This window comes from Muscardinus avellanarius (assembly GCF_963383645.1).
Source record: "Muscardinus avellanarius genome assembly, chromosome: 5".
Lineage (NCBI taxonomy): Eukaryota > Metazoa > Chordata > Mammalia > Rodentia > Gliridae > Muscardinus > Muscardinus avellanarius.
The window spans coordinates 4,193,397-4,207,059 of NC_137790.1; the positions used below are offsets into that span (position 1 = coordinate 4,193,397).

At 50.9% G+C, this 13,663-nt stretch overlaps 1 protein-coding gene across 1 annotated transcript in view; it reads left to right on the forward strand.

Moving 5' to 3' along the window:
- Positions 1-812: 812 nt before the first annotated feature.
- TMPRSS2 (transmembrane serine protease 2) overlaps positions 813-13,663 on the forward strand; it is a gene marked incomplete at both ends in the record, with an annotated part of 29,484 nt that continues 16,633 nt past the window's right edge. Inside the window, 7 exons of the mRNA XM_080696440.1 lie at positions 813-952; positions 4,758-4,810; positions 4,929-5,057; positions 5,169-5,239; positions 7,719-7,944; positions 10,151-10,237; positions 10,808-10,927. Coding sequence (XP_080552566.1) covers positions 813-952; positions 4,758-4,810; positions 4,929-5,057; positions 5,169-5,239; positions 7,719-7,944; positions 10,151-10,237; positions 10,808-10,927 — 826 coding nt within the window. The remainder of the gene's footprint in view (positions 953-4,757; positions 4,811-4,928; positions 5,058-5,168; positions 5,240-7,718; positions 7,945-10,150; positions 10,238-10,807; positions 10,928-13,663) is intronic.

Here is a 13,663-nt window from a genome sequence, read left to right on the forward strand (position 1 = left end):
AATTTCACCTAGGCTCACTTAGACTTTGGAACTCCAAAAATATTTGAATACTGTCTTTGAATGGTACAAAGGAAGCTTAAAGAGAGAGAGAGAGAGAGAGAGAGAGAGAGAGAGAGAGAGAGAGAGAGGAGAGAGAGAGGAGAGAGAGAGAGAGAGAGAGAGAGAGAGAGAGAGAGAGAGAGAGAGAGAGAGTGAGTGCTGTCCAGACTTGATTCACGCCCTGAAAATCATATAATCTCCTCTGGACACTGAGGCAGTCATAGAGAAAGAATCTTGGATGATGCAGGCAGTCTTCTTCCAAGTCTCCCTCTCTCGGCAGAATTCCTGTGTCCAGCATCCAGTGGGCCTGTGTCTGAGGCTCCTGCACTTGCTTACACTGGACTCTGACTCTCTCCACCGCTCTCGCTTCTCGTCTAACCGCGCACCGTGTCCTGGAGAGCAGAGAGCATCCTGTGTGATATTAGTGCTGTGATTTGGGCAGAAGGTCTTTTGGCCTCTGTCTAGTGGATGTGGGGTGTTTATTGACGGAGGCACCCCTGACGCCTTCAGCAACTTCAACAGACCCGAGGCACTGTGGGACTTCAGGAAGTCGCCGGCCCCCGGGTGGTGCTGCGTGGTGAAGTCAGCAGACCGTAATTCCAGGGCCTGCCCGGACGCCTGGGTTGACGTGAGCGTCCTGAGCATCACTCCATCTGCCTCCGTGTGATGTTTTCAAAATAACTCTCCAGCGCAAAGTGTGCCCACATTTCCAGAGGAGACAGACTAGAAGGGAAACGGTTCTTGCTCCGGGAATGCCTCTGCCGTGTCCTAGGATGGGGATGGGATTCCAGAACATCCCCCTGGCGCGGGGCGGTGGGGCAGGTGACCCACGGGCTGGCCTGGCCCCTGACGGGACAGACCGGTCAGTGGAGGCGCCAGCTGAGCAGCTGAGCCTCCCGGGCTCGCGGGAGGGGTAGGAGCCGCGTCCTCTTTTGCTCTCTGGACACTTCAAGGAAAATTTCCCAAAGTGCTTCTGGCTGGCTTTCCAGAACTGAGAACAATTGTCCTTGCCCTTTAAATAACAGGAAAGCTGGCTGGACAGCGTTGTCTACAGCCACCTGGGTTTTATCTTGTACCTTTCAGAAACCAGCTCACGTGACTTACAATCTTGTGACGTGGGGGGGGGGGTCGGTTTTGAAGAGGGCCGGGATGGCCCGTGAGTGCCCTTTCGGATCCCATTCCGGAGCTGGCAGCCCGTCCTTCCCTTTCTCTTTGGGAAGCTGGAGGCAGCGCTGGGCTCCTACTCTAAAGTCCACGGCAGCAGCACTGGGCACATGTTGTATTTGTGGCTCCGGCGTTCTGCGGTGGTGGATCAGGGAGGAGATAGGAGCCTCCCATGGCTGATTGCTCCCGGGTCCCATGGCTTTTATTTGACAGTTTAACAGCCGCCTTTCACTCCGGCTGTTAGAGATCTGGCGTGAATAGCCAGTGTGGATTCTGAACATTGAGTCAGCCTTACCTTCTTAGGGCTCTTAATACCGGGAAAGCCGCCAGTGGGATCGGATTTTCACTTCCTGAAACTTCAACCAAACCCAGAACCGGTGAGATCGCAGTGGCTCTGGGCAGCTCTGGGCGGGGAGCAGCCGGAGCCACCTGAAGGTTTGCTCAGGCAGGGCTGTTTTGAAAGTAATCTTAGGAAGGGGCCCGTTCGTTCCTGCTTAGTGGACCCTGGTGCAGGGCTTAGACTGCTTTGTGGAGCCCGACGCCTTTCCTCTCAAAGGAGAAATGTGTTAATAAGTGACAGCCATTTAAAAGGCTTCGATGTTTCCCATGGATTTAAGTGGTGCTCCCTCTCCCCGTCCCGCCCCATCCTGTATATTCCTCAACTCCTTTACGCATGCCTTAGAGGCTGTTGACTATTACTCGTAATCTTAAAAAAATCCTGACACTCTCAACACAACCCGGTTCTCTGTTTTATCCGCACATAAAGAGGAAATAGACGATTTGTTGTGTTTTTATTTTTACCTTGACCTGTTCAAAGCTTGGCTGTATTTTTATTTGTCATAGGAGATTTTTTCATCTCCTCGTTAGATACTGATGTTTCAGAGGTGGAAATGGCGTGGTTTCCATAGAACTGGGCTCCACTGAATCAAAATGCTGGTGGGTTTCTCCTCCCTAGCTTGGTAACACTTAACCAATACAAATCTAAATATCACAAAATGGGCCTCTTCCCCCCTCCCACCCTGACGGGTTGTTTAATATTTTTAGGCTTTATGATTGCTTTTAATCAGACTTGATGTAGCATCCCCTGTGTACCAGGCACTGAGCAATCCATTGGTATCAACTCAAGTGCCCTGGTGATGGACGTCCTTCCTATCTACCTCTGCAGAGAAAGCCACAGGGCCTTGGACTAACTTGCTCCAGGTCGCAGCTAGTGAGGGACTGAGCCTAGGATTGCATCCAGAGAGTAGAATCCCAGAGGTCATGGCTACCTGCGTTCCGTGCCACCTGCTACCTTCTGGGGACTGACCCTGGGCTAGGCTGTTAGCGATCAAAAGTATTCAGACCCTTTGCATACCCCAGCAGCAAAGCCCAGAGCCTTCCCCAGACTCCCCAAACCCACGCTGGGAGCATCATCTCAGGAAGGATGATCCCCAAACACCACTCCTTAAGTTTTCTGTGGTCATTTTAAGCTTAGCTAGAGAGGCAGAGAAAAGCCCTCACCGAATGGGGCGTTAAAGAAAAAAAGTCCCTCAGCAACCCTTGTCAAAGCAAGGCTCCTTTGAGGACATCTCGGTGGGTGTAAGGCTCAGGTAGTTTGGGGCTTTGGAGTGGAAAGAAAGATTAGGCTCAACTCAAACTCAGCAAGGGAAGTGGGGGACAGTCCAGGAACAGGGTGGAGTTAGTGGGGGGAAAGTCACTGAGAGGAGCCGTCAGGTGAGGGGGATTCAGTTGCACTGACCTCAAGGGTCCTTGCTGGAGGCTGGGCAGGGTGAGCAGACCCTCCCCGGGGATGGGGACAACGGGGGCGTGCTCAGGTATTGGGAACGATCATGTAAAGGGTAGGAAGTTCTGGATAAAGTGACTTAGCAGGGTTCTCTGCTAATATAGTCCTATGAGGCAGCGCACCAAGGCTCAGGAGCCTAGTAACGTGTGGTCAGGTGCAGAAGGCGTGCCGGCATAGAGCGCAGGCAGCACCGGGCTGTCATGGCGGGAGCTTATGCTGACGGCATCTCTAGAAGTTGCTGCGCACAGTTCACAAGTGACTACGGATGATACAGCTCTCTGCCACCACTGAGCTCAGATGGGGGAGAATAGCTTTGGATTGGGGTAGAAAATGAAGTGAGTGTGTTATGACAGTGTGTGTGTGTGTGTGTGTGTGTGTGTGTGTGTGTGTGTGTTACTGAGACTGGAATCCAGGGACTTCTACCTCTGAGCTACACCCTCAAGCCCTATTTTGTGTGTGTGTGTGTTTTTTTAATTTATTTACATTTCTACAGCACTGGGGGTGGAACCCAGGGGTATTCTACCTCCGAGCTACACCTCCTGCCCTATTTTTTCTTCTTTATTTTGAAACAGGGTCTTACTGAGTTGCAGAGGGCCTCACTAAGTAGCCAAGGCTGTCCGAGAACCGTGATCCTCCTGTCCCAGCCTCCCAAATGCTGGGATTACAAACGTGCGCCACCACACCCGGCTTAATTCCTTTATTTTTAATTAACTTATTTTTCTTAGCTCCATTTGATAGATTTGAAATGACAGAGTCCAAATGAGTTCTCACTAGAGGAGAAGCAACACAACATACACATACCTCTTGTATTATTTATTTATTTATTTATTTATTTATTTATTTATTTATACTGGGGATTGAACCCAGGGGTATTCTACCTCTGAGCTACACCCCCAGCCCTGATTTTTATTCTTTATTTTGAAACAGGGTCTCACTGAGTTGCAAAGGGCCTCACTAAGTAGCTGAAGCTGTCCTCAAACCGAGATCCTCCTGTCTCAGCCTCTCAAATGCTGGGATTACAAGCATGCATCACCATGCCTGGCTTTTATGTTTTATTTCAAAGCAGGGTCTTGCTAAGTTTCTGAGAGCCTCACTAAATTGCTGAGGCTGTCTTTGAACACATAGGAGTGCACCACTATACCTGGCTTATGACAGTTTTTAAACATATGTATTTATTAAAACTTGGGAGGTCCTGTATAGCTCACTTAAAAGTATAAAATGGAGCCAGGCATGGTGGCGCATGTGTGTAATCCCAGCATTCGGGAGGCTGAGACCGGAGGATTGCAGTTTGCCGACAGCCTCAGCTGTTTAAGAAGGGCCTTTGCAACATGGTGAGACCCTGTGCCAAAAATTAAAAAAAAAATTTAAAAAAAGACTAAAAAATAGGGCTGGGGTGTAGCTCGGAGGTACAATGCTCCTGGGTTCCATCCCCAGTCTGAAAAAATGAATAAATAAAAGTGTAAAATGGGCCTATCTTACACCACTGCCCCGTGGCAGGTGGCCGCACCCAAGTACCTCCCAAGTTTGTGCAGGAGGGCTGTTCCTCTGTGTACCTCTGTGCCCGGCACTGTGGAGGAGTGCCCTTCTGCACGCTCTCAGAGAAGCCCCAACTTAACAAAAGAGCGTGGAGAGGACAAAGCTGAGGTCTGGGCCGGTTCAATTCCCTGTTGAGTGGCGGCTCTAAGACAGACACCCCACCGGAGCGGTCCCCACGGAGCTTGACGAGTTGACAGGCTTCCTGTGGTGGCCCCTGTGTGCCTTCATCCTGCAGATTCTCCTCTGGTAGGTTAACGAGGAGGGGGTCGCAGCCCCCGTATGAGCCCTGTGAGTTGCAGAAGTCCTTGGAGTCTGGGGCTCAGCCCGAGGCCCTTCCCTGATGTCTGGGTCCTTCTGTGCCCAAGGTCAGGCTCTCCTGGCCACAGGACTTAGAGTTGTACCCCAGCTCCACCCGCACAGGCGAATCTGCACCCCGAGGTGGAGGCTGGATCCTGTGAACACATTGGCAGGGTACTTGCTGTGGCTGAAGAGGCCTCGGTGAAGGTTAAAGCCAAGGTCAATGGGCAACACTTCAGTTCGTTCTGGGGAGAGAGTCCTTTCACCAGAATCTTCCAGTTCCTTCTAGATTTATCTGCTGAAAACCAACCAGCACAAAACATTACAGCCTTGTGGGTCTTTCCTTTAGGTTATCTTGATATCCCCCGATGCCTGCCTTTCCTCCACACTGTTGACCGCCTCAGGATGGCTCTGGACTCAGTAAGTGGTTAATGATTACCTCCCGGGCTTCTCTCTGCCCCCCTGCCCTCCAGTTATTTGCAGCGTGCCCTTGCTCCGCATGTTAAAGGGCTGGGTGTGGGTGTGGGGAGTGTGAGGCTGTGTGGACCTTGCGGAAGGAGATGTATGGACATGGTGAGTGAGGGGTCTGGGAAGCCGATGCTGCTGGGTAGAAGCCTGTGGGTGTCTGCTCTCCCCAACCTGCCCCTTCCTGCCTCCGGAGGGGGTGGGGCAGGGCCAGGGGCCAGGTGTGAGCCGGCCAGGCAGGGTGGGGCCAGCAGGGTGAGTCTTGGAAAAAACCCCACATGCGACCAGCCTTGCCAGCTTCCTGATAGCCTGGGGACGGGGTGCTTGAGTGAAGCACTGGGTGGGCCCCACCCACCCACCCCCTCGGGACAGCCGCCCACCCAGCTGCCCACCCCCTCGGGACAGCTACAGCTGTCTTTCTGTCCCTGTCATATCTGACCAATTCACCTTATGCCTGAACTAAGTACATTTTACAGAGACCTCATGGTTAGGAGCAATATTTTTTTCTGGACCCTACAGGAAAAAAAAAAACAAAAAAAACTGTATTTTTCTCTTTAGTGACTACTGATTTTTTTTTTAAAAAAATGGTATCTCTTTTAATTTCAAATCCAACATACAGGAATTTACGGGATGAGTGTGTAGTTTGCTTAGAGCCCTTCCTAGGAGGGTGGCAGGCATGTTCTGCAATGGTTTGGATGGAAGCCAGGCCCTCACGCTTATTTCCCATTTAGATTAGGAATTGCATTTCTTTTTCTATCTCTGTCTGGTCTGGTGCTTCGGCTTAGAGTGATAATCTCTGGGCTTTTGAAGGAGAGTGTTAATCAGTTATCAGGCACAGTGAACTCTGGGAGCTGTCTTTGGGTCACTGATATCCCGTCACACTTCCTGGAGGTGCCATTTACACATTCTAGGCATCAGGTGTCTGCTGAGGATACCTGGCCTGGGAGGTAAACCTCTCTGAGGCACCCCAGTGTCAAGGGGTATAAACTGAGCAGGAGAAAGGTTTTCCTGGGGTCCTTAAACACTGGTAAGAGGACAATTTGGCCCCCAGGGCAGGCCCAGCCATGCAGTGATTGAGGAAGGTTGAAAGAAGGGAGATGCAGGCTTGTGGGGTCCAGAACAGCCTATTGGAGGAGTTTTCTTCAAAGAGGCGGCCAAGCATAGGCCGAGGGAGATGAGGAGGGCATTCTAAGAAGAGAGACGTTAGACACAGGGTGGAGCTGAGAACAGTGCTGTGGTGGGGTTGTTCTTTTCACCTTTATATATAAACATGCCTTGACCCAGAAATTCCACTGGATGGGAGGTGGCTGTAGATGTCCACCCCTCTGCTCATAAATACACGTGCCATATGAGGGTGTTTCTTGTAGCAGAACTACTAATAGCTGTGCTGGGTTAGAGGGGATGAGTAAGGGTTGTGTAACTCTAAGAGAAGGGGCCTGGGAGAGAAATTGGCTAATAACAGGCAGAGTGCACACCCCTAGGCAATTTCTCAGCTCAGTTTCCATTCTGCAAAATGGTGTATTTGTGCCCCTGTACCAGTCTTGGGACGTGGGGTCAAGTTTTGTTTCTGTCAGTGTCTTTACTGCTACGACCCCCAACAACTGACCACACAACTTAGAAGGTTGATTTGCTCACATTTAAGGAGATTTCAGAGGTTCAGTCCATGTCAGGTTAGGTCTGCAAAGCTCAGGACATGGTGGTGGGAGGCAGAGAGATGGAGAGGGAGAGAGGGAGAGAGGGAGAGAGGGAGAGAGGGAGAGGGAGAGGGAGAGGGAGAGAGAGAGAGAGAGAGAGAGAGAGAGAGAGAGAGAGAGAGAGAGAACAAGGGGATTCGAAGACACAAGCACAGTCCCTAAGGCCACATCCCCAGTGACTCACCTCCTCTCGCCACACCTCACTTGTCTAGGTTGCCACCCAGTGAATCTATTACAATGACTTTATAAGTTCTTTCAGGGGATATTCTCTATCCAACTATAACAAGTTTCAAAGAAATTATGAACACAGAGGTCTGGTAGCGGGCGAGTTCCCAAAGAGTACCTCTTATTAACCACATTCAAATGATCACTAGCTCATAACTTTGCACCTTGGTGCTCAGGGAGAAGACTGGAGGAGGGTATTGGCTCCGTGGGTTCTAATCCCAGACTTCTATACATTTTTTCTCTGTTTTTTTTTTTTTATGAAGTCCCAATGTCAGCCACTTTTTTCTTTATTGAAAAGAATAAATAGCAACAAAACAAAATGTTGACAATGAAGGGTTCTGATTAGTTTAGAACTGAAACCTGGTTGTTCCAGGTAAGTTGACATAATTATGGATCCTTCCAATGACTCTGTGTACCCTTTTGGAGTTTTGTAAGGATGTAACATGATATTATGTTTTGAACTTTTTAGGGTAAGTGGGAGTTTTATACGATTTATCTTCTTTTTAATTGTTTAGGGATTACCACCAAGTATTGGACCTTACTATGAAAACCATGGATATCAACCAGAGGCCAACTACTATCCCCCACAGCCGGCTGCAGCTCCCAGTGCCTACACAGTGTATCCCACCCCATACTACCCGTCCACGGTGCCCCAGTATGCTCCAAAGGTTCCGACACACACTTCGACACCTGGCATCCACGCCCAGCCCAAGTCCCCTTCTGGAACGGTGTTCACCTCAAGTAGGGTCCTTTTGCATTTATTTTTGCAAGAAGTTTCTGGGTCTACCTTCTCCAGCAGCTCCTCCTCTCGCAAGCTCTGCCAGTGACCGTACTGCTCCCCCTTGGGGCCGGTCCTGCTCCACCTGCTCTGTCCTCTCTGGCCTCAGAACTATGAGCTGTGGGGGTCTCGGCTTCATTCTGCAGAGACTTCTGCTTCCCGTGACGCTGGGCACAGCTCTGCATGTGCCCTGCACTGTCTTCCCAGATGGGCTTCTTGGGCGGTTTCTTCCCTCTGTTGCTTGCTGATGCACCTTCTTGATAAGTGGTAAGCTCCCAAGGGTGGGGATGCACTCTCTTATTTTTCTTTGGCCTACAGTGCTCTGAATCCAGCAGGTCAAGTTTAAGATGCCCTGCACAGCTTTGTGTTCCGTGAATGGTGTGGCCGGTGGGATTGCAGAAGTACTCGGCATTTCCTGCTGGGCACAGTGGCACAGGACTAGAGATTTGATAGGCTGAGGCAAGAAGGATCCCAAGTTCAAGGCCAGACAAAAAAAACTAAAAAGGGCTGGGGGTGTAGCTCAACGGTAGAGTCTTGCCTATGCGAGGCACTGGGTTCTATCCTCAGTACCTCCCCACCCTTGAAAGACTGGCACCTCTGGAAGACAGTGTCCCACCCATGGTGGCAACCTGGAGGGCGGAGGAGCCCTTGGCCCATCCAACTGAGTGCTTACACCTTTCAAGGGAGAACTCAGGTGATCAAAGACAGATGGCTGGGAACGTGTCACTTTTATCAAATGATTTTATAAGGCGAGAATAGACACCAATGTGTATGACCTTCCACCTTAAAACTGTGTCCCGCAAACTCAAAGATAGTTTATAATTTTATTTATTTATTACTTTACTTACTATTTATTGAACTTACCTTTGCTATTATTTTTAAGATCATGTTACTGGCATATACTACATCAAATAGTATATGTTTTGTAGCTGTTGTCTTTGGCTTTGGAACTATTTTCCAAATTATTTGGAAAAGATAATCAAGAGTATAGGGTCCTCTTTTTTTTTTTTTGGTGGTACTGGGGTTCCTGGAAGCCCTTCTACCTCCGGGCTACACTCCCAGACCTATTTTATATTTTTGAAACAGGGTCTCTTACGCCAGCGCGGCTGGCTTTGAACCTGCGCGATCCTCCTGTCTCCGCCTCCCAAGCGCGGGGATTACAAGCGTGCGCCACCACACCCGGCTTAGGGGTCCTCTTTTTTGATATTGGGTATTGAACTCAGGGCTATTCTACCTCTGAGCTACACCCCCAGCCCTTTTGTTCTTAATTAACTAATTCATTTATTCATTTTGATGTATTAGAGATGGAGGCCAGGGGCAGTCTACCTCTGAGCCACACCCCCAGCCCGATTTTATTCTTTATTTTGAAATAAGGTTTCACTTAGTTGTGGAGGGTCTCACTAAGTACCTGAGGCTGCCTGTGAACCTGCGATCCTACTGTCTCGGCCTCCCAAGTACTGGGATTTTAAGCATGCACGACCATTCCTGGACCCTTTTAATTTGAAATGGAATCTTGCTAAGTTGCCGAGGCTGCCCTTGAGTCTGAGATCCTCCTGTCTCAGCTCCCAAGTCCTGGGATGACGGGTGTGTGCCATCACTCCCGGTAAGAGTTTAAGGAACATCTTTTGAACTTAATACATGTATGTGCTTGAGCAGCTGCCAAGAGTTTTACATTTAGATAGCAACACTGATGCCTCTGATAGCGTATGTGAAATACTGAAGGCCAGCCGTCTTGTGGCACAGATAGCTGACCCCGGAAATCACAAGGCTCAAGGACAGGCCGGAATCCTTTGGAGAAGGTCACAAGTTTCTCCGTGAAACAACCAGATATGACATTGTTGCTCAATGATAGGAGCCTAAAGTGTTCCAGCTGCTAGAAAAGGCCCTGCAGAGCCAGGCATCTGACCCTATAACACTGGGGCGGGGAGAAGGACGCCCAGGCATCACCGCGGAGCTGCACTGGAGGCAGACCATACCAAGCCTGGACAGGGGGCAGGTCGAGCGCATCAGGTGGCCGTGATGACCCAAGGCAGCCCAAGTTTGGAGGGCAGGTCATCAGGACTCCGTCTGACTCTGGGGCAGTGGAGAAGCATGACTGCAGAAAAGGTGGGCGAGTCAAGGCGGCCCTCCTCAGCGTTGCCCCTGCCTCTGCTCCTCTCTCTCCCGCAGAGGTTAAGAAAGCTCTGTGCATCGCCCTCTCCCTGGGGACGGTCCTCGTGGGCGCCGTGCTGGCCACCGTCCTGCTCTGGAAGTTCTGTAAGTGTGGGGAGCCCCTGGGCGCACTCTCACCCTGATGCTGGGCTGGGGGCCACTGGTTCTCCCCGTTTACGCATGGACGCCTCTTCCCATAGCGGCCAGCCTTGAGTCCCTCTTGAGCTTCGGCCTGACCTACGGGTTGTCGAAAGGCTCTGCCAGTCTGCAGCGTAGACAGCATGGGGAGCATTAGCATTAGCCTGGCATGGTGGAGCACGAGGTGGCACGGTACTGTGAGCCCTCGGGGCCACACCTGAGCACTGCCCTTCCCCACACAGCGGTGGCTGCCACCTCTCGTGACCGCAGCCTGTGCCTTCGCCATCACCCTGGACGGTGCAGATGTGGGTCCCTGAAGTGCCCTGGGTGGCCGAAACCCAAAGCCAGCAGCCCTTGGCAAGCCGCGCCCCAGCCCCTGTCCACAGGACACGCCCCTCCTACCCAAACGGAGGGAGCGCTTTCCTCCTGGTCACGCACCCCGGCGTGCCTGATGCCGCTCCTGGTGGCTCTGGGAGGTGCCTTGCTTTCTCGGCCTGATGGGGGTCTCCCTCCATGCCTCTCTGTTTCCTCTGCTAGTGGAGAGCAAGTGCTCGGTGTCCGGGATGGAGTGCGGCTCCTCAGGCATCTGCATCAGCCCCTCGCTCTGGTGTGATGGGGTGTCACACTGCCCCAACGGGGAGGACGAGAACCGCTGTGGTGAGTGGTTCCAGCCTTGGGAAGCAGAGGGCCTGCCCGGAGCACTGGGCTCTGGGAGTCCACCTGGAGGCAACAGCTTGAGACTGAGCCAGGGGCTCAGAGGGGCTGTGCTCTCAGCCCAGTATCACACAGTAGGGGAGGGTTAGGAGCCAGCAAGGACCATAGGACTCAGACACTTGCTCCTGACCTACACAGGGCATGTATGAAGCACCAAGCAAGCTGTCTCAAACAGAAGGCTGGGCTGGGCGCCACGTACATGGGAGGCTTGAGACAAGAGGATCACAGGTTTGAGGCTAGCCTTAACAACTTAGTGAGACCTTGTTTAAAAAAAAAAAAAAAATCTGGCCGTGGTGGTGCATGCTTGTAATCCCAGTACTTGAGAGGCTGAGACAGAAGGATTGCAGGTTCGAGGACAGCCTCAGCAAGCAGTGAGACCCATTAATCTAGTGAGACCCTATTTCCAAATAAAAATTGGGCTGGGGTTTTAGGCTGGGGGGTATAGAATGCTTCTGAGTTCAATCTCCAGTTACACACACACACACACACACACACACACACACCTAAAAAAAAAAAAAAAAAAAAAAGAGAAAGACTGGGGGTGTAGCTCAGAGGTAAAATGTTTCTGGATTCCATCCCCAGTACCAATAAATAAACAAGTAAGTAAATTCAATTTAATATAAAATATAAGGTTGTTATTTTCAAAACAAGTTGCCTTTCAAAGTTAGATATATCGTCACAGAGCAAGCACTCCGAGTTGCTTTTTGTATTTCTAAATATTTAAAGGACAAGTAAAAGTTGTGTTCTATTTATGATGTAGGTTATGATCTGAGATATGTCCACCCGTGGAGTGGCTAGGTCAGGCTGCTTAATGTATGCATCACCCCATGAGTTTCTTTTTCTGTGTGTGTGTGTGTGTGTGTGTGTGTGTGTGTGTGTGTGTGTGAGACTCGTCCTCCTCGGGGGCGCCGGGCTCTTTCCCGCTCTGGCTGCAGCTCAGCGCTCCAGGCACAGGCGGTGCCCAGGAGGGAGGCTGCGGCGCGGGCTGGGAGTTTGCAGTCTGCGGGCCCGCCTCGCGTCGCTTTGATCCGGGGTCCACGTGGATTTCCGTGACAGGCTAACAGGCGCACAGGGCGTTGGTGTGCTCTATATCAGACCAGAATGCGCCCCCACCACCCCACCACCGCTGTGTGGTGCGCTGCACCTGGTCCCGTAGTGCGACATCATTTTCACTGAAACTCGGAGCTTCCGACCCCAAAACACCTGTGTCCCTGGGAAACATTCAAGAATGTGCGGGAACTTTCTCTGCAAGTATGCGTGTGTGTGCACGTGCGTGTGTGCGCACGCGTGTGCGTGTGTGTGCGTGCAAGTGCGCACGTGTGTGTGTGTGTGTGTGCGTGCGTGGCGTCCATCAGCACTCACTCACCTACTTCTGCCGCTATCCTCAAAATATCTGAAAGAAACTCAGACGTGCAGGAGGCGGCCGCGGTGCAGTGCTGCTCTGTGCCCCTGAACTCTAAGGGAACGGGGCTTGTGTGTGCTCAGAGCACCAGCGATGAGCACAGAAGGCGGTGAGGACAGGCGGACGAGGAGATGGCAGCGGAGGTCATTTCACGCAGGCACATGTGTCACATCATCACGTTGTGCCATGTAAGCATGCTCAAGCTTTCCCTGTTTGTACTTTGGTAAAGATGGGGGGGAAACCCACTCCTAATACCTTCAAGGAAAAACTAAGCCCTCCCAGAGGCCTCCAGCCTTCTGGCTCACCCGTCCACTGCCCTCTGTCTCCAGCAGGCATTTGAATGCAGACAGCTGGAAGGAAGAGCACATCTGTAAACCCACTCCGCCAGCCCCGGGCGGTTCTGTGTAACTGTGGGATTATCTTTCGGTTACTTAGTGTTTTGGTCACTTGGTCCTGAAGAGAGAATCCAAACGGGAGGCCGAGCTTGTCTCAGATCATGGGGGAAAGAGACATAGTGGGAAGGACTTCTGGACAGGTCACAGTGAGGCACAGACTGATTTAATGGAGAGAAGGAAAGAGGTGCGCACCTCTGGAAGACAGGCAGAGCGGCGCCCAGGAGAGGGATGTGTTGGTTACACCTTAGTTAGGCATTTTACCCCCCATTAACTGGAGACTGAACCCAGGGGCATTCTACCTCCAAACTACACCCCCAGCTATTTTTATTTTGAAACGGGTTCTCACAAAGTTGCAGAGGGAGGGTCTTGCTAAGTGGCTGAGGGTGTCCTTGAACTTGGGTCCTCCTGTCTCAGCCTCCCAAGTACTAGGATTACAGACGTGTACCACTGAGCCACACTAGCCAGGCATATTCATACATGTAGCATTCATAGTATGGGGACGACCTAAGAGTGTGTTGGGGTTTTTAGCTTTTCTTAGACTAGATTTATTGATTATTACCTATGACGGGTTGGTTTTTTTCTTTTCTTAGGATGAAAAATTTGTAATGATTTGCCATGTTGCTTTGTGGACTTAAACAGTCCTCCATGATGTAACGTTGAGGGTGGGAGTGAAGGTGACTCACAGAAGCTAGACACCCGTGGAGGAGGGTCTAGCATATATCATTGATTTAATGATGTTTGTAATCAGAGTATGTGGTAGAGAACTTTAGATTTGAGCTTTGATTCTGGATTTTTTTTTTTTTTTTTTTGGTGGTACTAGGGATGGAACTCGGGGGCTTTTCTACCTCCGGGCTATACTCCCAGACCTATTTTATACTTTAT